We start from the raw sequence: 27,681 nt of genomic DNA, 5'->3' as shown, positions 1-27,681 counted from the left end.
AGGTCATCAAACCAAATGTTAATATTAGACAAAGATAACACAGATAAACAAAAAGGGAAGTTTCCTAACTATAGGTGGCCCCCTTCAAACTTGGGTCCTCTACAAGAGGCCTGGAAGCTTCAGGGTCCTGCACAATATCTTTGCTGTTCCTAGAAGTGCGGTCCTAGGAACAGCATCTGACAGAGATCTCAGATGATGTTCCCAGGATCTGCTAGAGCCGCTCGCCTAGCTTGGGAGTCACTGCATTGAGTGCTCTGATTACTACTGGGACTACTGTTACATTCACCCTCCACATCTTCTTAAACTCTCTGAGCCCTTGGCACTTCTCAAGCTTCTTGTGTTCCTTTTTCCTAACGTTGCTGTCATTTGGTATCATTACAACTATCACTACGCCCGTTTTCTTCTGCTTTTCTACCACCTCTATGTCTGGTTGGTTAGCCATCACCATTTTGTCCGTTTGTATCTGGAAATCCCACAGGATCTTAGCTTGGTCATTCTCCAACACCCCAGGGGGCGTCTCACATTTTGACCTCGGGACTTCAACGTCATATTCGGCACAGATGTTTCTGTTTACTATGCCAGCCACTTTGTTATGGCGGTCCATATATGCCCTGCCTGCTAGCATCTTGCACCCTGCTGTTATGTGCTGGATTGTCTCAGGGGCATCTTTACAGGTGTCTCTGTACTTGTAAATGTAAACTTACAATAAGCAATAAGACAAAAAAAACAAAAACAAAACGCACAGACATTGCTATGGTAGACATTTCAAGAAAATGTGAAGAATGATAGCATAATATTTTATTTGTGTGTGTTTGGAATCGTACTGCCTTTTTGGTAATCACTAGATTATCAAGATGCCACAACCGAAAAAATGCAGAGATGGAGAAAGAAAGTTCTGCTTGTGATCCATTGACAATGCACTAATTTCATTTTAGTAATGACCATGAATGAACATGAAAACCGTGTGTAACAGCTGACCTGTACTATGTGTAGAAGAACATAAAGCACCAGCTTAGCTCAGTAGGTGATCTAGTCACCATATATACATGGCCAGAAAGCAGTCCAGGTCTGAGTCTGACCCGTGTCCCTTTGCTGAATATATTCCCCTCTCTCTCTCCACTGTCCACAATAAGGCTCCACTTTCTTCCACTGTACAAAAGTCAAGCCATCATTTTGTGCTTGTGAAGGTTGCTCTCTTACGGATTACAAGGCTGTCGATTTGGGGATAAAGTTACTGGGTTGAATTCCTTCCCACGCATCAAATCTTTGTGACTGTGATTACACCTCCCGGCACTTTTTACGTATCCTTGATGCTCCAATTTTAGTGATTACTGCTGGTGATTTTACTGTGACTTGTTAAATTGAGGGAAATGCAATCATATCACTATATTTAAAAATACCGACAGTCAGCAGTGCTAGCTCTCAACCTCCTAATAGATGCACTTTTAGCATAATTGTGAAAATCCAAGGTGATCCTTGTAAAAACTTGACCTTTGACGTTGAAGTTAAGGTCAGCGGGATTTGAATTCATCTGAGACTAAGCTATCAATTAGAGCATTCTACATTGCCTCATTCTCAAACATTGGAACATGTCAGAAATTTTTAGTAGATGCACCTGTGGTATTGATTTGAAAATCCTAGGTAACTTCTTTCGTCTGGCATTCACAAGATGTTCAGGAAACTTGACCTCTGACCTCCTGTTGCAGTATTTAGCAGAGGTGGGACATAAAATACAAATACTTCCTTACAAAGTATAATAATTTGTTACTTTATTTAAATAGAATATTCAGGTATCCATACTTCACTAGTTTTTCTGTAAACGTATTACTTTTACTTTCTACATGTAGCGTTTATACTCAGGGGTTGCGATGAGCTGGAAAATGCGCAAACATCAGAAAACACACAAACTGAGTGCAGTTTGTTGCACAGTGTGACCATGTTAACAGAGTCAGCAGATTTCTTTCCTCGTTTAGGAAATATGCTCGTTTTACAGTTGCACACATTTGTCATAGAACAAAGTGGCCGCATTTCACCAGGGCTCTTGGATTGGGAGGGTGTTGTTTCACAAGGTGGTGTCCACAGATGCTTCCCTAAGAGGGTGGGGAGCTCTATTCGTTTGTACATAAGTGAGAGGGACCTGGACCACAGCGCAGCACAAGCTGTGTCTCTAAGAGTCACCCATGCTCTGGGCCATCTGAACCTGGGAGTAGAGGGAATGGAACTTGCACCCTTTGATAGTGGCCCAGATTTGGGATCTTTTTGCCTCCCTCTTCAGGTAGCAGGAGAAGTGATTCATCCATGCACAGATCTGTGGTGCCTTCATGTTTACCTGCTGAGAGGCCACATTTGATAGCTAAGGGTTCGGCCCCAACTGTTAAGTATGTGGATATGAAATTTCTTTGATATAAGACTGCATTGCTTCTCACTTTGGCTACTGCAAAGAAAGCGGGTGACTTTCATGCTCTGTCCATGCATCCCGCCAGCAGTTTTCTCATGATGGCCCGAGATTAGTATTTCGCCCAAGTACTGCTTATTTACCCAAAGTCATTCCTGCAGTGGTGGAATTTGAGCTGCTGAGCTTTTGCTCCCCTCCTTTCGAGTGTTGTGTGGAGGAGAGGAGGATGCATTCTCTGTGTTCTACGTAACTACGGTGAGCACACACAGAATGTGTGTGCTCACCGTAGTTACGTAGTTACCGTAATTACCGTACTTACCGTAGTTGTAGTTGCACAACAAGTTGTTTGTCTGCTTCGCTAATCCAGCCAGAGGTAAAGCTCTGTCTAAACAGGATTATAGAAGCTATCTCACTGGCGTACAGCACCAGGGGTCTTGCTTTGCCCCAGGGGGTGAGAATTAATTTCACCAGAGGAATGGCAACCTCATGAATAGGGGTGGGTACCGGTATCCGGTGCCATGATGGCACCGGTTCTGACATAAACGGTAGTAACCAGACCGAAAAGCAGCGCACCTTTCGGTGCTTTATTTCGGTGCTTTTTTTTTTCCTGAGCTGTGATACACTTTAGATTCTAGCCAATCATTTTACGTTTCCGAGGATAGTAGGCAGGCCCAGGTATGTACATTCTTTTAGAGCAGAGCTACAGATTAAAAATGCCCAAGGCGAAGCGGTCAAAAGTCTGGCTGTACTTCACAGCAAAATATGCAAACTCAGCAGCCTGCAACAAGTGCTTTAAGCTGATACTGTGATACTGTGCAAAGGAGGTAACACCTCAAATCCGATGAAACACCTGGCGACGCATAGCGTTTTTTTAAAAAGCCGAGAAATGCGCCGTATTTGATAGCTTCCTGCGAGACCTCCCACCGTGCACATCTACTGCGGGTGTGGTGCCTGTTATCGGACCTGCAGTTTGCAACATCCCCCAAAAACCCGAAGAGTAGAGTCCTGGCCCCTAGCCCTGCCAGTGTAGCAGAAATGATGACGGATGATGATGGCAGCAGCAGCCGTTCTTCTCTGCGTGAGTAGCTTAATGTTGTTCGTGTGTAATTTACGTTGAGTAAGCTAACCACGTTATTAAATTAATACATGTAAGGTGAACTAGCAAACACTGTCGTAGTTACATGAGGCTGTCTTCTTGTTTGATGGCAGATACTCCCTTCACCCTGGCCAAAAAGGCTAAAATGACCAAAGAAAAAGTGGAAAACAGTTAAACATGAGAGGTTTTTGGACAAAGTTTGTGTTTTTTCAATTGTTTAAGCACTGCTTCCAGCCAAGAATGATACCATATATGCCCCATAGCTGCAGAAAAGGCTAACATTGTTGTCTTTTTACAAAAAAACAGCTGAACATGAGAGGTTTTTGGACCAATTTTGTGTTCTCCATTCTTTAACACCGGTTTGAGAACCGTTTAAGCACCGGCACCGTTTCACCGGTATCGGATAAAACCTAAACGATACCCATCCCTACTCATGAACTCTTATTAAATGGGTCCCCATAGGTGATATTTCTGCTGCAGTTGGACATGACCGTACATTTTTGTTCAGCTCTATTGTTTGGACGTTACAACTCATGCTGTCCTCTCTGCTGGTTCTACCACACTCTAAGGTGCTGGTGGTCCAACTTCAGTTTGGTGGTTGCTCTATGGGATGTGTATATATGTCCCATATATATATGTGTTGCACCGAGTGAATCATCTGAAAGGGAACAAACAGTTATATCTATAACTTGTATTCCCTGAAGGAGAGGAACAATGTTAAACACAAGATTTCCGTGCCTTGCAGCTTGGCTCAATGAAGAGCAACTAACTAAGAGATGGCTGTAATAACAGGGGGATATATGCAGGCATAAAGATCTGTGTGGATGTCATTACAGGTCATTTGTCTTAAAGGCGTGAATAAAAGTTTCTTTCTGAACACCTTGAGAACAGACAAAGAAAAAAGTCACCTATAATTTTCAATTTTTTACCATTGGTGCATTAAGTATTTACTAAAAATCTTGCACATGTTTGAATTTCAGTGGCCTTGACATGAGGGAGCACAAAGTCAGGATCAAGTTTTCTAAAAGTCTTATAATCACAATAAGATAAGAACATACAAATGACTTTAAAAGTCTCAGACAAGTTTGAATCTATGTGACCCTTGCCCTCAAGGTCAGAATTCATGTTTTTTTTGTTTGTTTTTTTTTCAAATTTATCCTGTAACGCAAACTGGTGTTCATTCTGCCCAGCACAATGCACCCACCCATAGTATTTCAGTGTTCGGTAATTTATTTAATTTCAGCATTCTGTGTCACCACACGCAGCTCTCCAACCTCAGCTTCCTCCTTCTCCAGATCCTGGCACAATTACAGGGGGGCATGATCCAAAGATGATCTACCCCTGGCACTGCTGCCTGAATGCACTGCATCACCCCTACCCTGCAGCTAAGCCACAGACCATACTCCATCATGTATACTATAGGTACATCTACTAGGAGGCTAAGGGGTAGTACTGGCGACTTCCAGTATTTGTAAATATAGTGATATGAGTGCATTTATCTTAATTTAATGATCAGTCAGTCACAGTAAAATCAACAACAACAATCATTAAAACTGGAGCAGAAAGGGAATGTATAAAAAGTGTAGGTGGGTGTGATCACAGGTACGTCAGTTTGGTGTGTGGGCAAGAATTCGACCCAAGTAACTCCACCCAAATACTGCTACACAGAATGCAACTGTGTGTTTGCATCTTACTTGGCAGGTGGAGTGTGTGTCGGTCAGGGTGGAGAGGTAATGGCCAAGTCAGCATCCTGGAAGGTGGGTGATTGAAGAGAGTCCAACCTGGTTTATCCAGAGAAGTGCAAGGGCAGGGGGCAGACAGGTGTAAAGAATTGAGAGTCTTAACGTAGTGACCAACATCTTTAGAATGCAAGCCTTAGCTAAGTGTGATGATGGTTTCAAGAGATGACTAGAGGCACAACACAGAAACAAAGAGCATGAAGCAAAGGCAGCCTGTTACTAATGTGAGGTTAGCTGACGAACTGGTGGAGAAGACTTGGTCCTAAATACTACTGTGCTGATTGTCCTCGATCTCTATCGGGTGAGCTGAGCAGGTGGACTGATGAGGGCTCCACCCAGAGGTGGATACACTGGGAAACAGTGGAAAAACACAGGTAGCTCATCATGACACTTATCAGCCAAGGTGGAAGTTGAATCATGTATACACACATAAAATCTAGACATTAGAATAATTTAATTTACTCTGCATTTCTTATTCAACATAATAATTAGACTTATACTATGTATTTTTGATTAAAAAGATGATCTACTATTAGCAAAAGCACATGAAGATAGACACTGTTGTAGCACTCATATCACTTTAACATTTCACTACCCACATCCTCAATTTATGTTTCACAGCATTTTAGTAGGTAAAAGTGAATGCTTTGACATGAATTCAGCTGCGGTTTGGGGAAGGGGACTGGCAATGGCTCCCGGGCCTGGCAGATCCCCGTGTACTAAATAGAAATGAAGAAGTTAAAGAATTGAGAACAAGGAGGGAGGGAGGGTGGGGCACGTAAACGAGAATGATCAGCTTGCAGAACGGGGGAACCTAAATAGATGACAGCCGGAAGGAGCATGTTTGGAGGTGTGGTCCCGCTCCTGAAATTCCGATACATAATCTCCAAAAAAAGCTAGATATTAAGTATAGCTGTTATGATGTTAAGTTGTTTTAAAACTCTCTCAGATGTAATGAGAGGTAAGGGACTTAAATAATGATACCAAAATCTACTTACCAATAAAACTGCATCTCAATTTGACAAGTGAGTAAAAACAATACACACGCTTAATTTAGACCATGAGCACCACGAGTAGAAAGATGCTGTATTAACCATGAACCGATTTAACAAAGAAGCTCAACACAGCATTCGACTTTCATTGTCAAGTATGGAGTCGGGAAAAAGCAGGTGAGGTAGAAGCAGAAGTCCTGGCAGATGTCACTGATGGAGACCATCCAATTGCCCTAGTGATGTTAACAGAAAATACAAATTAAAGTTATTGTCACATCAGTATGAGCAGAGTTTTCTGAAGTGCTGTCATACATCCGTTTCTGCTTTTAAAACCCTCTACATGAGTTCTGGAAGTCTGAAAGATCTTAAGGTATTCAGCTGTATCTGCAGTTTACCTTTCGGCTCAATATGCCCCAAAGACCTGAATCACACAACACAGCACAGCAGGTCAGTTTAAGATTTTTACACATCAGGAAGGTAAATAAAAACATTCCTTTATTTCAGTTTCAGCAGGCCAGACTATATCACAATGTCCTTCAATCAGGCAATCAAAAAAGACCATAAAAACACTTTCAAACTTCAGTGAATTAAAATAATATTTTACTCTGTTTAAAGCCTGTGTATATTTAAAATATATATTACCCTCTTTGGTTACTCTGTGTCATGGTTAATTACTTTACAGAAAATACCAGTTACATGATTGTATGATCTCTTTTGATTTTTTTTGTCTTTAATTTTCTCAGTAAAACAGCTACAGCATATGTGCAGAATAGCATAGCTTTTGCACTCTTTCACTGGTTAATTTTAGGGTTATTACAAAAGTATTTAAATATTTTACAAAAATGTGCATTTGACATAAAGAGTGGACATATAGCACCACCCAGTCTTTTGTCACTGGGTGGTGACAAAAGACTGGTATAATATTTAAACTTTGAGTTGTTGGTACTTTTTAAATGTAGCTAACTGACAGTGCATGTTTCCAGTCTTAATGCATTGTGGTCACCTGCATGTAAATGGAATGGTTCTTACTTAGCAAACCACATCTCACAAACACACATTCATAAAGGTACTTTTTTTTAACATCTGTTTTCTGTCTGACATACTCACAAATTCATCATGTAAAATCTAATCAAGTTTCCCTTTCTTGCCCATGAATGCTTTGGCATGTTGACTGGAGCAGCTAAGTATTGAGCTACCAACCTACCACTAAAGCTGGGCATACACTGTGCGATTTTTCTGCCCCATTTTGAGACGATTTTTCACTCGTTCGACTATTTTGGGGAACGCCCCAAGTTTTGCCTTAATCGTGTGTTCTGCATCGTGTAGTATACGCATGGGGTAATGAGAAGCGATTAACACCTCACGACCAGCTCCTGATAATCCCTCTTGAGTGTATTTGTAACACCAAGTGCTGCTAAACAGACCAGGGAATATTTAACATAACTCTTCTAGATGTCATTATTTTATTTTGGATGCTTACATTATTTTACTTGGCATGCAGACATAAAATATTTCACAAAACTCAGAAACTGCTAGGGTAAGCAACATTAGCCCTTTGGATCATCCCACAGATTTTCAATGGGATTCAACTCAGGGATTTCTGCAGTCAGTCAGTGCCAGTCAATTCAATACCTGAATGCTAAAGCATTCATCATTCAGGTAGTAACTCACCAGGATGATGTATGTTTGGGTTGTTTCATGTTGGAAGACAATGCGACGACCCAGCTGTCGCCTGCTCAAGATTTTCACATTTCTTTCTTTCTTCATGATTAGTTCCACCTTGATGAGATTCCCAGTTCCAGATGCACTGAATCAACCAAACAGCATAATACTCACTCCACTTTTTTAGTGTGGGGATGGTGTTCTTTTTGGGTTGTACACCTCTCCAGTATGAATATTTTTTCTCCAGGTTGTGTTTAGCATACGTCAGACTGGCTTCACAATGTCTCATCAGCGAGTTTTTATCGGTCCGCATGCTGGTCTGAAATAATTCTGTTATTGTGCACGAATAAAAATAATAATTTGTGCTTTCTAAAGAAAACTTTCAAATGTTTCTTTGAAAAATGTTTGCTCTTTTAAAAAAGCACTAGGAAAATTTATAAAACCTTAACTTTAAAATGGAGACAAATAATTGTGACCTCATCTGCTTATGAAGAGTACATTATAATTATATTCTAATACATTGTAATAGAGTAATAAGTATAATATATAATAGACTGATCAATTTCTGAAATACTTTTTAATCAGAGTAAAATATCAAGTCATTTAATTTTTTTGTATATTGATCTAGTCAGTTAAGTAGCAGAGGAGGTTGTTAATCAATTTCTGCTTCTTTGATGTTAATACTGTCAGCAGTTATACTAGAAGTGCAACAATGAGACAAAAGCCCTGGACTTTTCACAGATGAGAGCAGGTTCACCTTAAGTACGTATGACAGGCACGCAAGGTTCTGGAAAAACCATAGAGAATGTTATGCTGCCTGTAACATCGTTCAGCATGACTGTTTTTGTGGTGGGTCAGTGATAGTCTGGGGAAGTAAATACACAGAGGTACTCACTGACCTTTACAGGTTTGGCAACAGCACACCAACTAACATTAGGTTTTGGGATCAAATCCTGGGACCCATTGTCAAACCCTACACTGTTGCAGTGGATCCTGGGTTCCTATGGGTGAACAACAGTGTCTGGCCTCATGTGGCGAGGGTATTCATGCAGTTCCACGACAATAAAGGAATTGATATTACTGGCTGTCCCCCTCGCTCACATGACCTAAATCCAGTAGGCCTCTCTCTGGGAGATTATGTTTCAGTCCTTCCCATGCCACCAGGTTGAACCTTAGACTGTCCAGGCGTGTGAGAGGCGTTTGGCCTGGTGAGATATGGAAGGAGATCTCACCTCCTTCCCACAGGACACCAAACCTCGTCTCATTATGTGTATATGTCAACATTATCAGGCATGCATGCAAGTGGTAGTTGTATACATGCCTGAGTTACTACAATGTTCCAATGAACTTTTAAAAATGGACAAAATGGATTAGTCTGCGTTCAGCCCTTTGTATATTGATAATTTTCATTTCCACCAAATGTGTTCTTTTCCTAAAACATTACCCAGTCCATATCAGTACAGAGATCCAGCATAATTTCTTTTCCTTTGTCTTTTTTTTTCAGTAGTGTTAACACTATATTGCCAAAATAATTATCTCACCCATCCATATCATTGAATTCAGGTGTTCCAGTCACTTCCATGTCCACAGGTGTATAAAATCAAACACCCAGGCACGGGCAATATCAGGAGCTCATGGAATGCCAACATGGCTGATAGAATGACACCTGCGCAACACGTCCAGTCATGAAGTTTTGTCACTACCAAATTCTCCACAGTCAACTGCATGGTGTTGCTCTTAGGCAGCAAACCAAATTTTTGGTTATTACACTGTCCCTTTATTAAGTATTTACTTATTTTGTGACACAAAATACCTCAGTGTTGATTAAAATGAGGAGTAGCAGATGATTTGACCTTTGACCTGGGGCAATTCTTTCATGTGCCAAATCTGCACATGGCACAGTGCTAGCTACTGCTAAGACTAAAACCATTTTTATTCATGTTTAAATTGAATTAACTGTATTTTAAAAAAAAAATATGTGCATGTAGAATAATATCTGATGAATTATTTTCAGTTGTTTATAGACAGATTTACCAAAACAGCATGTTTTGGTTTGCTGCCTCAGTGCAAAATTATGCAGTTAGGCCACTTTTCCTCTAGCAATAAAAATATACGCAATGGTTTTAAATTCTGCTCCTTTCCACTGCTTGTTTTAGGTTTTTAGGTTTATAATATTGTCATAATATTTAATGACATTATATGACCAATGATGACAGCAGTAAGATTTACTTGATTAGTTAAACTTTTTATACTTTTTTATAAGTACTTGTTTTACTGAGCCACATAGTCAAAGTAAACAGATATTATAGACACTAATTGTATTGTTGTTGTTGAAGGGTACCCAAGCTGAAGTTTAATTGCTCTCTTAGGCCAAAAGACAAAATGACTTGTTGACCACTTTATCCTTTTGACAGTTACGTCTGTGATAGTTACAACTTAGTGACAGATTGTTGAGGCCATTGAAATAATAAATTCTCTCCGTCTCTCTCTTCTCTCTGGTGTGAAGACCCAAAGGTACTGGATGTTTGTTGTGATATACTACATTAGATCAGGTTCACGGATCCTGCTAATGACAGTGATACATGGGAAAACATCCCAAAAGTCCTTCATAGTAGCTACTGTGAGATAATTAGTTGTTTAGAGACTGGCTGTAGTCAGGCCACTCCTCTGAGGCTTGGCCTGTTGTTTTACACAGTGCAGGTGTGATGCAAGCTCACTAATGATACTCATTACAGTAACCTTATATCACCTATGGACTGTCAACTTAATTTCTGTCACCTAATCCTGAAGTAAAATTGCATAAACATACAGTCGGAACTTACTTTTTTCTTCTAAGACCACACACACACACACACACACACACACACACACACACACACACACACATTAAAAAAAAACACAAGCGCACACAATATAACCTTACATAAGGATATATAACCTTTATAACCTTTGTTTGGCTTCCGAAATTTTACAGCCCTACAGGAATAAATCTAAAAAATCATCAATTCATCAGCGGAAAAAAATAAAAAATGAAACTAGTTGTAGACCAATTACATTAAAAGAGCACTGATCAAAAGAGCGTCCATTTAATATTGGAAAGTTATTTGGTGATGAGTAATGATGATTCCTGCTCCTCATTTATGAGTGATAACCTTAGTGTGTGAAATTTAAATTTACTGCAGTGAGGTAAAGCAGGACAACCACAGAGATGAGTTGACTGTCAGAGGCCATTAGAAAATAATTTGTAACCTTCACCAAAGCTGTTTCTGTCTTGTGATGAGCTCTGAAACATGACTGAAACTGTTCAAATAAACAATTTCTCTGACGATGAACAGTTACATGTTTTACATCTATTTTTTACAATTACGACAATTTTTGAGATAACAGTAAGGTTGCCTATTAGTCTATTATTAGCTAAAACATCTAAGTGAAGAGATGGTCTTCTAAGTACTACTTCCAGCTTAGAGGTCTGTGGTACACAACCGATTAATAGTGTAATACTGGAATATATCTAACATTCATTTAGAAACATTTTTATTATAATAATTTTTAGACTGTTTTTTCCTGTATTTGATTATGTGAATTTATAAATTCATTAAAATATATTTACTGGTTATATTATAAAATGTATTTAATTCAAATGTTTACTTTCATGTGAGGCAATTAAAACAAAATCCTTTAAACTACTCTGAAGAGTTACAAGATTTGACCATTATATCTCCATAAAAAAACTGCTCATTTTGCAATAGTCACACCACATAATGAAATTCAGAATCACATAAACCTACATATAAATCAAACAGAAAATATATACTTTACTCAGACCTACAATTTTTTGGTGATGTGAAGTTGTCAGTCCATATGTTTTCAATATGCATTCTGAACCCTATTTCATTTACAGAGGGCTGCAATACAGATACAAAAACCTCAGAATGTTAATTCTCTCGCTTCCTTATGTACTCGTCCTCATGTCAAACTACTTCCTCCATATAGTCTCAGCTTTTGGATTTGATTGTGAGAACCATCCATCCATCCATCCATTCACTTCCGCTTATCCTTTTTCAGGGTCGCGGGGGGCGCTGGAACCTATCCCAGCTGTCATAGGGCGAGAGGCAGGGTACACCCTTGACAGGTCGCCAGTCTGTCGGAGGGCTAACACACAGGGACAGACAACCATTCACACTCACATTCATACCTAGTGACAATTTGGATTATCCAATTAACCTAACCCCACAAGCTGTGATTGTGAGAACCAATAAATATGAAATCACAGTATAAAATTATTAACACACTTCTTTATTCAGAAATCTATATTAGAAAAGTGATATCAGACAGGTAGGATCTTGCTATTTTCTTACTTTCATTTAGAATTTTAAATAATGATCCGCTCTCTGTTGCACAAGGAAAAGGCCCAGTTTTTGAATCTCACACTATGACCACAGAAATCTGTGATATTATAATACAAAAGAGAAAAACTATACATTTTTGGTTTTCATTCAATCAATCATTTCAAATGTCCTTAAACTGTATATTAAGAAACAATATTATGAATAGGCGTAATGATAGTAATATTTTTTAATGAATAATCCAAAAATTACTGAACAGAATCACATGCTTTGAATAGCTGGAGACATTTATCAGTTTTTACACTGAAAAGAATATGTCTCAGAAATGATAGGTCTTATTAAAGACCTACCAAAGATCAGATATCATTTAACACCTCTTAAATAAACACTAAAAAAATTTTTAACAAAAGACTATAAAAGTCTACAATAGTTTACTTTAGTTCAAGAGAACAACCTTTTGAGGTTTTTAGAGATTTCTTTCATTTTTAGTCCATATATTATTGGATTGCAAAGAGGGTTATATGTTACAAATTGCAGTGTCATTATAAAACGTGCAGTTTTAGGAAACTCTGATTCCAGTCTAACTATAACCATATCATAAGTAGCCAAACAAGAATAGTTAATTAGAACTAGCACATGAGGCAAACAGGTTTGTGCAGCTTTTTTTCTGACATTTCCACAACTCTGACAGGCAACTATAATTATCTTTATGTATGTAAAAAGTATAAAAAGCATGGGGAAAAGTGCAACATTAAATAGAACAACCATACCATATATAGATAGTTCTTTTGAAGTTACACAATAAAGATGGTTTACAGAATTGTTACAAAATATACCTTTCAAAGTAAAGTTACAGAGTGGTGTATTTGCATTTCCTGCTATTGGCACTGCAACCTGAATAGCAGGTAAAAACCAGCACAAAATCAGGAAAATACTGACTCTTGTTCTTCTCATGATAGTTGGATATTGCAGAGGTTTGCATATAGACACATATCTGTCATAAGCCATGGCTGACAGCAGTAAGAATTCTGAGCTGCTTAAAACATAAAACATGAATAGTTGAAAAAGACAGGCGTGATACAAAATAATCTGTTTTTCAGATAAGAAGTCAATCAAAAGCTTTGGGTAGATCACAGTGCTCAAAAGAATAGAGTTCACTAACAAAGCAGCAATGAAAATGTACATAGGCTCATGAAGGCTTTTTTGAACTATGATGACCCACACAATAGTGGAATTGCTGCAAATTATTAGAACGTATACCATAAACATAATTACAAAATAAATATATCTGTATTTCTCCACTTCCACATGACCACCAAAAGTTATATATGTTATATTCATTTCAGCATTCATGAAAATCAGATATTATAAACTAAAATTTTAAACAGGCAGAATGTTTAAAAGTAGTACATATAAAATATTATTATTCATAGATACCTAAACTTGGTGTGTGTTCATCTTTAGAATCTCAACTGTTCAAGTCAGACCAAATATATGATGAAATGAAACTTCAAGCTCCATATATCTCATTCAACTCTCCACAAAGACCTATTACCATGTTCAACCTCTGGAGATATAAACCGACAGTGGTTAGCCCTTACTTACACGGGTACATTTTCCGGCTCCTCCTCCTTTAAGAGTCAAGTCAAGTCAAGTCAAGTTTATTTATAAAGCACATTTAAAAACAACCAAGGCTGACCAAAGTGCTGTACAATAAAATACAAATATAAAATACAATAAAACACAAGTACATAAAACACCTCACTGATTAAAACAGTAAGTTAAACCTTGCTAAAAGCCAATGAGAAGAGGTGAGTTTTAAGAGCAGTTTTAAAAGTTCCTAGGCTTGTGGAGAATCTGATGTGAGGAGGTAAACTGTTCCACAGTCTGGGTGCAGCCACAGCAAAAGCCCTCTCTCCCCTAGTCTTTAATCTGTACCTGGGAACATCTAAAAGCATCAGGTCTGCTGACCTCAAAGATCTCCTGGGGCGGTAAATGCTAAGAAGCTCTGCCAGGTAAGGAGGTGCAGTACCGTTAAGAACCTTAAAAACCAGCAGTAAAATTTTAAAATCAATCCTAAAAGCAACTGGGAGCCAGTGGAGAGAGCAGAGGACCGGAGTGATGTGGTCTCTCTTTTTGGAACCGGTCAGCATGCGAGCAGCAGCGTTCTGCACCAGTTGGAGGCGATGCAGACAGGAACGATCTAAACCAGCATAAAGGGAGTTACAGTAGTCCAGCCGTGATGTAATAAAAGCATGGACCACCCTTTCTAGATCGTTCCTGCACAGGTAGGACTTGACTTTAATACATACATACGTGGGTATTAATTGAAAAACAAATTTAAAAGAAGAAAAAATTAGTTGACCGGCAGAAATAACAGCAAATATAGTTCTATATTTAAATATGTAATTCTGTTCAGGCTAAGACAATTTAATGTAGATTGACATCATGCACACTGCAATGCAATGTGGGGAGACAAAATAGTTAATGCACTTTAAGATAATTTCTGTTTCTGTTTTCTTTTTTCCTATTTCCGTTGTATTTTTCCTATTTCTGTTTTCTTTCTTCCTATTTCCATTGTGTTTTGTGTGCTTTTGCAGCGTTTTTCTTATTGCTGGTGTTTTCTTAAGTTGCAGTCCGTTTGGCCTCTCAGGGCCACCGTAACAATTCCATAATTTACACAAATTTACTTTAGAGAATAAAATTATTTGACAAATTGATAGAACAGAGAGGGTTCTTTTTAGAACACACCAATTTTTCCAATTATTTATTCCAATTCAAGTCTTTCAAGTCCAATAAATAGCTTGAAATGATACAAAGGTAAGTGATGAACTCCAAGAGGTTAAAAAAAAGGTAGGGTTTCCCAAAAATCCTGTGCTGCAGAAAGTAGTGTGTTGCACAAAAAAGGTGAGAAAAAGGCAATTAACGGTGGAAGAGAGACAGACCAGCATAACACTTAAAAACTTAGGTCTTTCCTACAAAGAAATTGCAAAGAAAGTAGAGGTGTCAGTAAGTACGGTTTTCTTCACCATCAAAAGGCACTCAGAAATTGGGGCAAACTCTGACAGGAAGAGGTCAAGCAGACCCCAAACCACAACTGAATCAGAGGACAAGTTCCCTAGAGTTAACAGCTTGCATGATAAGTGGTTCAATGGACAATAGCTTCAAGCACAGCTTAGTAGTAAGCTGTAATAGTAAGCATGTCTCCATTTCAACTGTGAAGAGAGGACTTCGAGCGGCAGGTTTGACAGGACTAGCTGCAGCCAAAAAGCCATTGCTAAGACGTCAGAATAAGACAAAGAGGCTTGCCTGGGCCATGAAGCACCACAATCGGACTACTGAAGACTGGAAGAAGGAATTATGGACTGATGAATCATAATTTGAAATACATTACATCACGTAGGATCTTTGTCTTCTCTGGGCTACTCCATTTTGGGGCTGCCAGTGTCGATTATCTGTCTCCACCTCACTTCATTTTGAGCAAGATCCTCTGTCACACCAACCCTCCATATATCCTCCTTCACTATATCCAAGATCCTTCTCAGTGAACTTCATTTTTGTGTTCTGGCTGTTAGCTCCACATTCAACATCCCTTTTCCATCCTTTTATATCCACTATGCCTCCTCATCACATGTGCAAATCATCTCAATCTTGCCTCTCTAGCTTTGCCTCCGAACTGCTTAACTTGACCTGTCCTTCTGAGATACTCATTTCTAATTTTGTTGCTCCTGGTCATTCCCAGTGGAAATCTTAGCATCTTCAACTCTACCATTTCACCTTCTGTCTTTTTTTATCAGTGCCACCGTCCCCATAACATACATCAACTCTGCACTCTCTTCTCACCTGTCTTGGGTAGTGCCCATTGCTTTGAATGGTTGATCCTTGTATTTAACTTATTTATCCTTGTGATCTCTACTTCTTACATGTTCACCTTTCTCTCTCTTATTTACACACATGTATTCTGACTTTTTTCATTTTCTTTTTCATTTCATTTCTATTTTTTTCATTTCTCTTCTAACCAGTCTATACCGCCATCTCTCCAGACTGTCTTCCAGTTATTCTCACTACATATCACAATGTCATTTGCGAACATTGTAGTTCATCCTGCCTACCCCCATTTACCAACCTACCTATTCTTGTTAACAAGAAAGTGGCTCAGAGGTAATCCCTAGTGCAACATCAACCTTGCCTTGGCGGTAGTCTTGATGTTTTCCAAAAATTGTTTTCAAAATCTTTGATTAAATTAAATAGCAAAATGTTCCTTTAGCGTTCTTTGAGCGCTTTCTTTTTAGCACCACTCCTGTGGGTGGTGGCCTGTAAGCTCATCACCTGCAGGAGGTGCCATCTCCTGTAGTCCCACCACGCGCAGTAGGTGCCGTAGGGGTCAGGTGCAATGTGTGCTGGGCAGCAGCCAGGGGCAGAGACCCTCAACTCTCACTCTGGCAGAGTTTCAACAGCATTCCTAGGGAGGTTGGAGACATTGAGTCCAAATGGACAATGTTCAGCACCTCCATTACTGAAGCTGCTGTACTGAGCTGCGACCACAAGGTGGTTGGTGCCTGTCGTGGTGGTAACCCCTGAACCAGATGGCAGGCACCAGAGGTAAAGGGAACCATGAGGCTGAAGAAGGAGTTCTCTTGGGCTTGGTTAGCCTGTGGGACTTCAGAGGCAGCTGATAGGTACTGACGGGCCAAGCGGAACGTGGCTTGGGCAGTGGCTGAAGCAAAACTGGGTACGGGGTGGAGGTGCTGACTTCGACTGAGGATATTGTCGGGCGGTGGAAGGAGTACTTCGAAGACCTCCTTAATCCCACTGAGACTCTAGGTACAAGGGGGATGACTCGTCTATGTCCAGGGAAGAGGTCACGGAGGCAGTTAAAAAAACTCCTTGGTGGAAGGCCCCTTGGGGTTACCCTGAGTTCCTGAAGGCTCTCAGTATTGTAGGGCGGTCTTGGTTCAAGGGGCCTCTGGATTGGCAAACCGGGATGGTGGTTCCAATGTTCAAGAAGGGGGACCAGAGGGCATGCTCCAACTATAGGAGGATCACACTTCTCTGCCTCCCTGGGAAAGTCTAGTCTAACTCCAGGGTGCTGGAAAGGAGAGTCAGTTTGTTAGGCAAACCTCGAATGCAGGAGAAACAATGCAGTTTTTTTCCAGGTCCTGGAACATTGGACAAGCTTAACTTCTCGAGGATACATGAGGGTGCATAGGAATCTGCCCAACCAGACTATATGTGTTTTTGGATTTGGAAAAGGCATTTTGGTGTACTGTTGGAGGTGCTTAGGGAGTATGGGGTATCTGGCCCAATGCTACAGGCCATTTGATCCTTATACACCTGTTGCAAGAGCTTGGTCCCCATAGATGGCAATAACTTGCATTCATTTCTCCTGGGTGTTGCACTTCGCCAGGGCTGCCCTTTGCCCCTTTTCTGTTCATAATTTTTATGGACAGTATTTCTAGGCATAGCCAAGTGGCTCCCACTTGGGTGGTCTCAGAATCTCAATTCTGCTTTTTGCAGATGATGTGGTTCTGCTTGCTTCATCAGGAGATGGCTTCCAGCTCACACTGGAATGGTTGGCAGCCTTCCAGACTTCCAAATCTGAGGCCATGGCCCTTAGCCAGGAAAGGTTGGAGTGCCCACTCCGTGCCAGGGACAAGTTCCTGCTTTAACCCTTTAAGACCTACCATAGAACCAAGTCTGCCAGAGCTTATATTATATTTTTACATGCTGTAGTGCCATTTTTGGGAGAATTTCAAGTTGCTATACATCAATACAACCATTATAGCCCAAAGAGTAGAGTCGCTGCTCCTTCACATCGAAAGGACCCAACTGAGGTGGTTCAGGCATCTGACAAGGATGCCTCCTAGATGCTTCCTAGGTGAGGTGTTCAAGGCATGTCCCACTGGGAGGAGGCCTTGGGGCAGACATGCTGGAGAGATTATATTTCTCGGCTGTCCAGGGAATGCCTTGCTGTTCCCCCGGATAAGCTGGGGGGTGGCTGGGGACAGGAAGGTATGGGCTTCTCTTCTTAGGCTGCTGCCCCCATCACTCTGCCATCAATAAGTGGAAGAAAATAGATGGATGGATGGTGGATTGCTTTTCCAGCTATTTTTTTGCTCACATCCTATCTTTTTTTAGGATGAGCTAATATATGGTGGCAAACAGAGACTTTGCCACCTCCTGTGTCTTATGTTTTACGGAGTCGTGGCTCTGTGAGGACATCCCGGACTGCGTGCACAAGCTGGAGGGTTTTCATCTGCTGCGCGCGGACCGGCAGGCCTCTCTCTCTGGTAAGACCACAGGTGGAGGTGTCTGCTTATACATTAATAGTGGCTGGTGCACAGATGTAACAGTGATTGCTCAGCACTGCTCTTCCTCTCTGGAATACCTTTTCATTCACTGCAAACCGTTTTATTCTCCGCGGGAGTTTGCTTCATTCATCTTGGCCGCTGTTTACATCCCGCCAGATGCGGATGTGCAGGCAGCTCAGTGCGCACTCGCGGACCAGATACTGCACATGGAGCGGACATTCCCAGACTCTCTCATTATTGCTCTTAGGGACTTTAACAAAGCCAATCTGAGCCAAGAGCTTCCCAAATACAAGCAGTATATTAAATGCCCGACCAGAGAGGAGAGGACATTGGACCACTGTTACAGCACGATCAGCGGGGCCTATCGCGCGGTTTCCCGCGCTTCACTCGGACTTTCTGACCACGTCATGGTCCACCTGATCCCCGCGTACAGATAGAGGCTGAAGCTCTCCAAACCTGTCGCGAAGACTAAAAAATTGTGGAGCAACGAGGCTGTGGAGGAGCTTCGCACGTGTTTGGAGTCTACAGACTGGGACACAATGAAGGCTTCTTCTAACAGCTTGGATGAGTTTACGGACACTGTCACCTCCTATATCCACTTCTGTGAGGACAGCATTGTGCCATCACGCACCAGGGTGAGTTATAACAATGACAAACCCTGGTTTACTCCTAAACTCAAAAAGCTGTGGCTGGAAAAGAGAAAGGTGTTCAGAAGCGGAGACAGGGACTGCTACAGAGGCCAAGTACAGGTTCACTAAAGAAGTGGACATTGCTAAACATTAGCACTCTGAGAAGATGCAGCAGCAGATCTCAGAGAATGACTCGGCCTCTGTGTGGAAAAGTTTTAGGAATATCACCAACTACAAGCCTAAAACCTCCCACTCCAGTGATGACTTGCTCTTGGCCAACACCCTTAACGACTTTTACTGCCGTTTTGACGAAGCATCAAGCAGCCTTCACACCTCCAACGGCCCCAACAATAGAGACACTTTGGACACTCATTACCCCACCTCTCCCCCCTTCATAGAGCCATCACCCCCATCAAACACGTCACCTACAACACCTCCCTCCAAACCCCACACCAAGGAGGATTTCACACCACCTTCTCCCACTACAACTCTTCATATTCATGAAGCAGATGTGAGGAAGCAGTTTAAGAGTCTGAATGCTCGAAAAGCTCCTGGCCCAGACGGGTCTCTCCTGCCACCCTCAGACACTGTGCAAACGAGCTGGCCCCAGTGTTTTCTGGCATTTTCAACTCCTCACTGCAGGCATGTCATGTGCCTGCCTGCTTCAAGTCCTCTACCATAATCCCTGTCCCCAAGAGACCTAGGATCACTGGACTAAATGACTACAGACCTGTGGCTCTGACATCTGTGGTCATGAAGTCATTTGAGCGCCTGGTTCTCTCCTACCTCAAGACCCTCACGGGCCCCCTGCTGGACCCCCTGCAGTTTGCATACAGAGCCAACAGGTCTGTAGACAACCCTATCAACATGGCTCTACACTTCATCCTGCAGCATCTGGAATCCCCAGGAACCTACGCCAGGATCCTGTTTGTGGACTTCAGCTCTGCCTTCAACACCATCCTTCCAGACCATCTCCAAGGCAAGCTTTCCCAGATGAATGTGCCTGATCCCATCTGCCGGTGGATCACTGACTTCCTGACGGACAGGAAGCAGCACGTGAGGCTGGGAAAGAATGTCTCGAACTCCCGGAGCATCAGCACCGGCTCCCCTCAGGGCTGTGTTCTTTCTCCTCCGCTCTTCTCCCTGTACACCAACTGCTGCACCTCCACCCACCAGTCTGTCAAGCTAATCAAGTTTGCAGATGACACCACCGTTACTGGACTCATCTCGGACGGGGATGAGTCTGCCTACAGGAGGGAGGTTGAACGTCTGGTGTCCTGGTGCAGCCACAACAACCTGGTGCTGAACGCCCAGAAGACAGTGGAGATTATTGTGGACTTCAGGAAGCACACAGCCCCACTCCCCCCATCATCCTGACTGACACCCTCATCACCTCTGTGGACTCATTCCGCTTCCTGGGTACCACCATCACCCAGAACCTGAAGTGGGAGCCCACCATCACCTCTGTCATTAAGAAAGCCCAGCAGAGGATGTACTTCCTGAGGCAGCTGAAGAAATTCAACCTGCCAACACGGACGATGATGCAATTCTACACTGCAATCATCGAGTCCATCCTCACCTCCTCCATCACCGTGTGGTACGCTGGAGCCACTATCAGGGACAAACAGAGACTGCAGCGTGTTGTGCACTCTGCTGAGAAGGTGATTGGCTGCAGACTCCCATCTCTGCAGGACCTGTACACTTCCAGGACACTGGGGCGTGCAGCTCGGATCTCAGCTGACCCTTCTCACCATGGACACAGTCTGTTTTGACCTGCTCCCCTCAGGCAGGCTCCAGTCCATTCGCACCAGAACCTCTCGCCATAAGAACAGTTTCTTCCCCTCTGCTGTTGGACTCATGAACAATAACCGTATGACTGTTCCTACCACTAACACATGACCCTACGCTGTGTTCACTGCATCATTCCATGTTTGGCACTGATCACCACCTGCACTCATGTATATATCTATCTACTTAGCACTTTTAATTCTTATTTTTATTTTTATGTCTATTTAAGCGTTATATGACAGTATGTTTGCACTAAGTACCGCAGCAATTTCCTAATGTTGTAAACCTGCTCAACATTTGGCAATAAAACCCTTTCTGATTCTGATTCTGATATTGTAAAATAAGTAGTAATCTCATGTTAAGCATTTTACATGTTTGTTACTGTATCATCTATTGTGAATAAATAATCGGTGGTAAATAATCTGCAAATTATTGGATTCTTTTCTTATATGACAACTTTTTTGGAATTAGGATTGTACTTTTTCAAATGTTTTATGCACATTCAAGATAGATGGCAATAAATTACACTGGCCCATGATTTGTGACAAGGGGGGAAGATGTAGTTATTATAAAGCTATTGCAGCTATCACAGTTTTATAAAGTGTTACCACCCATTCCTTTAGTGGAAAATCTCTATTACACAGCATCGTATATAAGAATCACCAATAATGTTATAAAAATCCAAAATAAAATATGAAAGTCTGCAAAATTAATCTGATAGTTTATTTGATTACCTATCATCTTACCTATCTTGGAATTGGTGAACCTTTCATAAAAGAAGGCATTTTATATTTGTATTTAAATACTTCACCAAAAGCTGTTAATGTAAATTATCCATAGGTCTTAAACCCTATTCACATTAGCATTTTACTGAGCATAACAACAGACTTCAATACACTTTAATAATAATATTATGTTCAATTTATTTACAAATACAGATGAACACGGCATGGTTTATTTTTTCCTGTACTTTTCTGAATAATAGTTCTAATGACTTTATTAAATGAAAAGCATTTTCAATGATGGCAGGAAAATTATTACAAAACAAATTGTGGCACCTTAGCATTCAGAGTTAATACATGAAATGATTTTATCATGACAGAAAAATCTTTTTAGCTGTTTAGAAATTTCCTTCATTTTGAGCCCATAAATGAATGGATTAAGCAATGGATGATAGAGCACTATTTGTAATGTCATTATTAATCGCGCAGTTTTGGGAAAATCTGATTCTACTCGAGCTATGCTTACATCATAGATACTTAAACAGGAGAAGCTAAATAAAACTAACAAATGGGGTAAACAGGTCTCCAAAGCTTTCTTCCTCACTTCTTTACAGCTTTGATAAGTGAGGATAAAAATGTTTGAGTATGTAAAAACTATGAACAGCATAGGTAATATTACAAGATCTATTAAAGCAACTACTCCAAATACAGTAATTAATCGTGACTTGACACACTGAAGAGTGTAAACTGCATTATTACAAAATATTCCTTTTAAGTTAAAGTTACACAATGTTGCTTCAGCACTCCCAGCTGTTACGACTGCACTATGACAAACAGGTAAAAGCCATGCTACAGCCAAGAAAATACTCACAGTGGTTTTACTCATGATAGTTTGATATTGTAGAGGTTTACAAATAGCCACATATCTGTCATAGGCCATGGCTGCCAAGAGAAAGAACTCTGAACTGCCTAAAGTGTAAAACATAAAAAACTGAAAGAGACAGGCTGAATATGTTGTGACTTGTTTTTCAGATAAAAAGTCAATCAGCAGTTTGGGGTAAACATTTGTGCTGAAAAGAACACAGTTCAGCAGCAAAGCAGCAATGAAAATGTACATCGGCTCATGAAGGTTTTTATGAATCCAGATTATATACACAATAGTAGAATTACTGCAGATTATTAAACTATATAATATAAAGAAAATGAAAAAATAAACATATCTGTACTTGTTAACTTCAACATACCCATCTAGAGTTAAATATGTAGCATTTAACACCTCATCCATTAATACTTTGAAAAAAATAAAATAAAACCAGCAGTGTTAATGAAGAATAACAAACAACAAAACAAAACTGCACCAATATGCAACCTATGTTGTCTTTCCTTCATTCATTTGCAGGTATTTGAACTTGAAATATATCTTGGAGTACATTCATCAGTCAAATGTGCACAGTGAATCATCTTACTCTGCGAAAGGTTTTATTAGGTTGCTTTGTCCACCCGGGAATTGTACTGTGAAGGTCACAGTAAATCAAAACTGGATTATTGGCAGACAGTTGGTGTCGTAAGCCACCGGCTCTGTTCAAAGATGGTCGCTCATAGTGGACATAAATGGCTTCTTTCACTCGTCTTTCAAACCATATGTCTTCTCTGTCCAAAAAGAGAAGACAGATATATTTCTGTCTATGTAAGCTGCTACACTTGTTTTTTGACAATCTATCACACATGACTTTAGCATATGCCAATGTTAAACATTGGAGTAGTTCTTACAGAACAAAGCATACAGTTAGGGCTGGATCAGGTAATACAACATGCTCCCTTTGTTATGCTGTAGTAGGCCTAGAATCTTGGGGGCTTTCCATAATGCACTTCTCCTTTACTCACCTCTTTTCACTCACTATGTGCTTGTACACCACTCTGCATTTAAAGAGTAATTATTAATCTCTGTCTCTCTTCTACAGAATGACTTTTGTACTGTCTTCCTCCCCTCACCCCAACCGGTAATGGGTAGATGGTTGCCCCTACATAAGCCTGATGCTTCTTGTTTAAAGGGGGTTTATTTTCTTCCTGTCACCAGGTGCTTGCTCATAGGGGTCACCTGATTGTTTGTGTGTATTGTTGTATTGTATTATCTTTACCTTACAATATAAAGCACTATGGGGCAACTGTTAATTTGGCAAAATCTGAATTAAATGGAAATGAGACAATTCTAGGGAAGTGAGTGACCGCCCCTGTCAATTCTGAACTCCTTACAGGACCTCAGAACAAAGTTCAGATGGGCAAGCAAAAAGTTTTGAAAGTTAACTAGGAAACAGGCAAGGAGAGCAGACTGCACAATGGAAAATGGCAGGACTTAGGAGATTAGAATCAGTAAGTCTATTTGCAGGCAACTATAGTGGTGTAAAAAGTGTTTGGCCCTTCTTGATTTCCCATTTTTTGTATGTTTGTCACACCTAAATATTTCAGGTCATCAAACCAAATGTTAATATTAGACAAAGATAACACAGATAAACAAAAGGGGAAGTTTCCTAAATATAGGTGGCCCCCTTCAAACTTGGGTCCTCTACAAGAGGCCTGGAAGCTTCAGGGTCCTGCACAATATCTTTGATCATCTGAGATCTCTGTCAGATGCTGTTCCCAGGAGTGCAGTCCTAGGAACAGCATCTGACAGAGATCTCAGATGATGTTCCCAGGATCTGCTGGAGCCGCTCGCCTAGCTTGGGAGTCACTGCATTGAGTGCTCTGATTACTACTGGGACTACTGTTACATACCCTCCACATCTTCTTAAACTCTCTGAGCCCTTGGCACTTCTCAAGCTTCTTGTGTTCCTTTTTCCTAATGTTGCTGTCATTTGGTATCATTATGACTATCACTACGCCCGTTTTCTTCTGCTTTTCTACCACCTCTATGTCTGGTTGGTTAGCCATCACCATTTTGTCCGTTTGTATCTGGAAATCCCACAGGATCTTAGCTTGGTCATTCTCCAACACCCCAGGGGGCGTCTCACATTTTGACCTCAGGACTTCAACGTCATATTCGGCACAGATGTTTCTGTTTACTATGCCAGCCACTTTGTTATGGCGGTCCATATATGCCCTGCCTGCTAGCATCTTGCACCCTGCTGTTATGTGCTGGATTGTCTCAGGGGCATCTTTACACTGTCTGCATCTGAGGTCTTGCCTTGTGCAGTAGACCCCAGCCCGATGGATCTTGTGCTCAGAACTTGTTCTTGTGCTGCCATGATGCCATTACATTTACAGGTGTCTCTGTACCTGTAAATGTAAACTTACAATAAGCAATAAGACAAAAAAAAAAAAAAACACCGCACAGACATTGCTATGGTAGACATTTCGAGAAAAATGTGAAGAATGATAGCATAATATTTTATTTGTGTGTGTTTGGAATCGTACTGCCTTTTTGGTAATCACTAGATTATCAAGATGCCACAACTGAAAGAAAACAGAGATGGAGAAAGAAAGTTCTGCTTGTGATCCATTGACAATGCACTAATTTTCATTTTAGTAATGACCACAAATGAACATGAAAACCGTGTGTAACAGCTGACCTGTACTATGTGTAGAAGAACATAAAGCACCAGCTTAGCTCAGTAGGTGATCTAGTCACCATATATACATGGCCAGAAAGCAGTCCAGGTCTGAGTCTGACCCGTGTCCCTTTACTGAATATATTCCCCTCTCTCTCTCCACTGTCCACAATAAGGCTCCACTTTCTTCCACTGTACAAAAGTCAAGCCATCATTTTGTGCTTGTGAAGGTTGCTCTCTTACGGATTCCAAGGCTGTCGATTTGGGGATAAGTTACTGGGTTGAATTCCTTCCCACACATCAAATCTTTGTGACTGTGATTACACCTCCCGGCACTTTTTACGTATCCTTGATGCTCCAATTTTAGTGATTACTGCTGGTGATTTTACTGTGACTTGTTAAATTGAGGGAAATGCAATCATATCACTATATTTAAAAATACCGACAGTCAGCAGTGCTAGCCCTCAACCTCCTAATAGATGCACTTTTAGCATAACTGTGAAAATCCAAGGTGATCCTTGTAAAAACTTGACCTTTGACGTTGAAGTTAAGGTCAGCGGGATTTGAATTCATCTGAGATTAAGCTATCAATTAGAACATTCTACATTGCCACAGTACATTGTACTGTTTCGCTAGCTTAGCTTAACTCGTAGCCGACTCGTTAGCACAATGGCTACTTCACCTGTCCCTCCTGCACTTTCTTGCTCATTGTGTCAGATGTTTAGTTACTCCTCGGCCTCCTTTAGCAGTAATGATATCTGTAAAAAATGTAGCATATTTGCAGCTCTGGAGGCCAGGATTACTGAATTGGAGACTCGGCTTCGCACCCTTCATTCACCTGTAGCTAGCCAGGCCCCTGTAGCTGGTGCAGCCGAAAACAGCGTAGGCCCCGCTAGCTGTTCCCCGGCAGACCCCAAGCAGCTGGGGAAAGAGGGCGGCTGGGTGACGGTGAGGAGGAAGCATAGTCCTAAACAGAAGCCCCAGGTACACCACCAACCCGTTCATGTGTCTAACCGTTTTTCCCCACTCGGCGACACACCCGCCGGGGGTCAAACTCTGGTAATTGGTGATTCTGTTCTCAGACATGTGAAGCTAGAGACACCGGCAACCATAGTCAATTGTCTTCCAGGGGCCAGAGCAGGCGACATTGAAGGAAATTTAAAACTGCTGGCTAAGGGTAAACATAAATTCAGTAAAATCATAATTCACGTCGGCAGTAATGACACCCGGTTACGCCAATCGGAGGTCACTAAAATCAATATTGAATCGGTGTGCAACTTTGCCAAAACAATGTCAGACTCTGTAGTTTTCTCTGGTCCCCTCCCCAATCAGACCATGAGTGACATGTTTAGCCGCATGTTCTCCTTAAATTGCTGGCTGTCTGAGTGGTGTCCCAGAAACGATGTGGGCTTTATAGATAATTGGCAAACCTTCTGGAGGAAACCTGGTCTTGTTAGGAGAGACGGCATCCATCCCACTTTGGATGGAGCAGCTCTCATTTCTAGAAATATGGACAAATTTATTAAACCCCTCAAAATATGACTATCCAGAGTTGGGACCAGGAAGCAGAGTTGCAGTCTTACACGCCTTTCTGCAGCTTCTCTCCTCCTGCTACCCCCCCAAAAACCCATCTCCATAGAGACTGTGTCAGCTTCCAAAAAGACAAAAAACAAACTAAAAACCAGCAACAAACAACTTAAACATAAACAATTACAAAGAAAGAACAATACAGTATCCACATCTGAACCAAAGAGTAAAACAGTGAAATGTGGATTATTAAATATTAGGTCTCTTAATAATTGATCAACAAATTGATTTACTCTGCCTTACAGAAACCTGGTTGCAGCAGGATGATTATGTTAGTTTAAATGAATCAACACCCCCGAGTCATTCTAACTACCAGAAATCTCGAAGCACAGGTCGAGGGGGCAGTGTGGCAGCAATTTTTCACACCAGTCTATTAATTAATGAAAGACCAAGACAGACATTTAATTCATTTGAAAGCCTGATGCTTAGCCTCGTCCACCCCAGCTGTGCAACTCAGAAACCAGTCTTACTTGTTATCATCTATCGTCCACCTGGGCCTTACACAGAGTTTCTGTCTGATTTCTCAGACTTTATATCTAATTTAGTTCTGAGCTCAGATAAAATAATTATTGTGGATGATTTTAACATCCATGTAGATGCTAAAAATGACAGCCTCAACATGGCATTTAATCTGTTATTAGACTCAATTGGTTTCTCTCAAAATGTAAAAGAACCCACCCACCACTTTATTCACACTCTAGATCTTGTTTTAACATATGGCATAGAAACTGAACATTTAACAGTGTTTCCTGAAAACCCTCTCCTGTCTGATCATTTCCTGATAACATTTACATTTACAATAATTGATTACACAGCAGTGGAGAGTAGACTTTATCAAAGTAGATGTCTTTCTGAAAGCACTGTAACTA

General features: G+C 40.9%; 2 protein-coding genes and 1 pseudogene across 2 annotated transcripts; all 3 read right to left on the bottom strand.

Annotated features, from left to right (window-relative positions):
* Positions 1-99: 99 nt before the first annotated feature.
* On the bottom strand, positions 100-2,323 carry LOC148098157 (uncharacterized; annotated as a pseudogene).
* A 10,348-nt stretch (positions 2,324-12,671) lies between these two features.
* On the bottom strand, positions 12,672-13,583 carry LOC148098156 (olfactory receptor 6N2-like). Its single transcript, XM_087853083.1, has one exon. The coding sequence runs from the start codon at positions 13,581-13,583 to the stop codon at positions 12,672-12,674; it is 912 nt and encodes a 303-aa protein (XP_087709209.1).
* Positions 13,584-22,017: 8,434 nt separating this feature from the next.
* LOC102783969 (olfactory receptor 1500-like) lies at positions 22,018-22,977 on the bottom strand. Its single transcript, XM_006811008.2, has one exon. The coding sequence runs from the start codon at positions 22,963-22,965 to the stop codon at positions 22,018-22,020; it is 948 nt and encodes a 315-aa protein (XP_006811071.2). The 5' UTR covers positions 22,966-22,977.
* Between the last annotated feature and the right edge of the window lie 4,704 nt (positions 22,978-27,681).

Source organism: Neolamprologus brichardi, chromosome 16, assembly GCF_056152115.1.
Source record: "Neolamprologus brichardi isolate AB-2024 chromosome 16, ASM5615211v1, whole genome shotgun sequence".
Classification (NCBI taxonomy): Eukaryota; Metazoa; Chordata; class Actinopteri; order Cichliformes; family Cichlidae; genus Neolamprologus; species Neolamprologus brichardi.
Note: the sequence above shows the minus strand (reverse complement) of the source record. Positions and strands in the feature narration are given on the sequence as shown.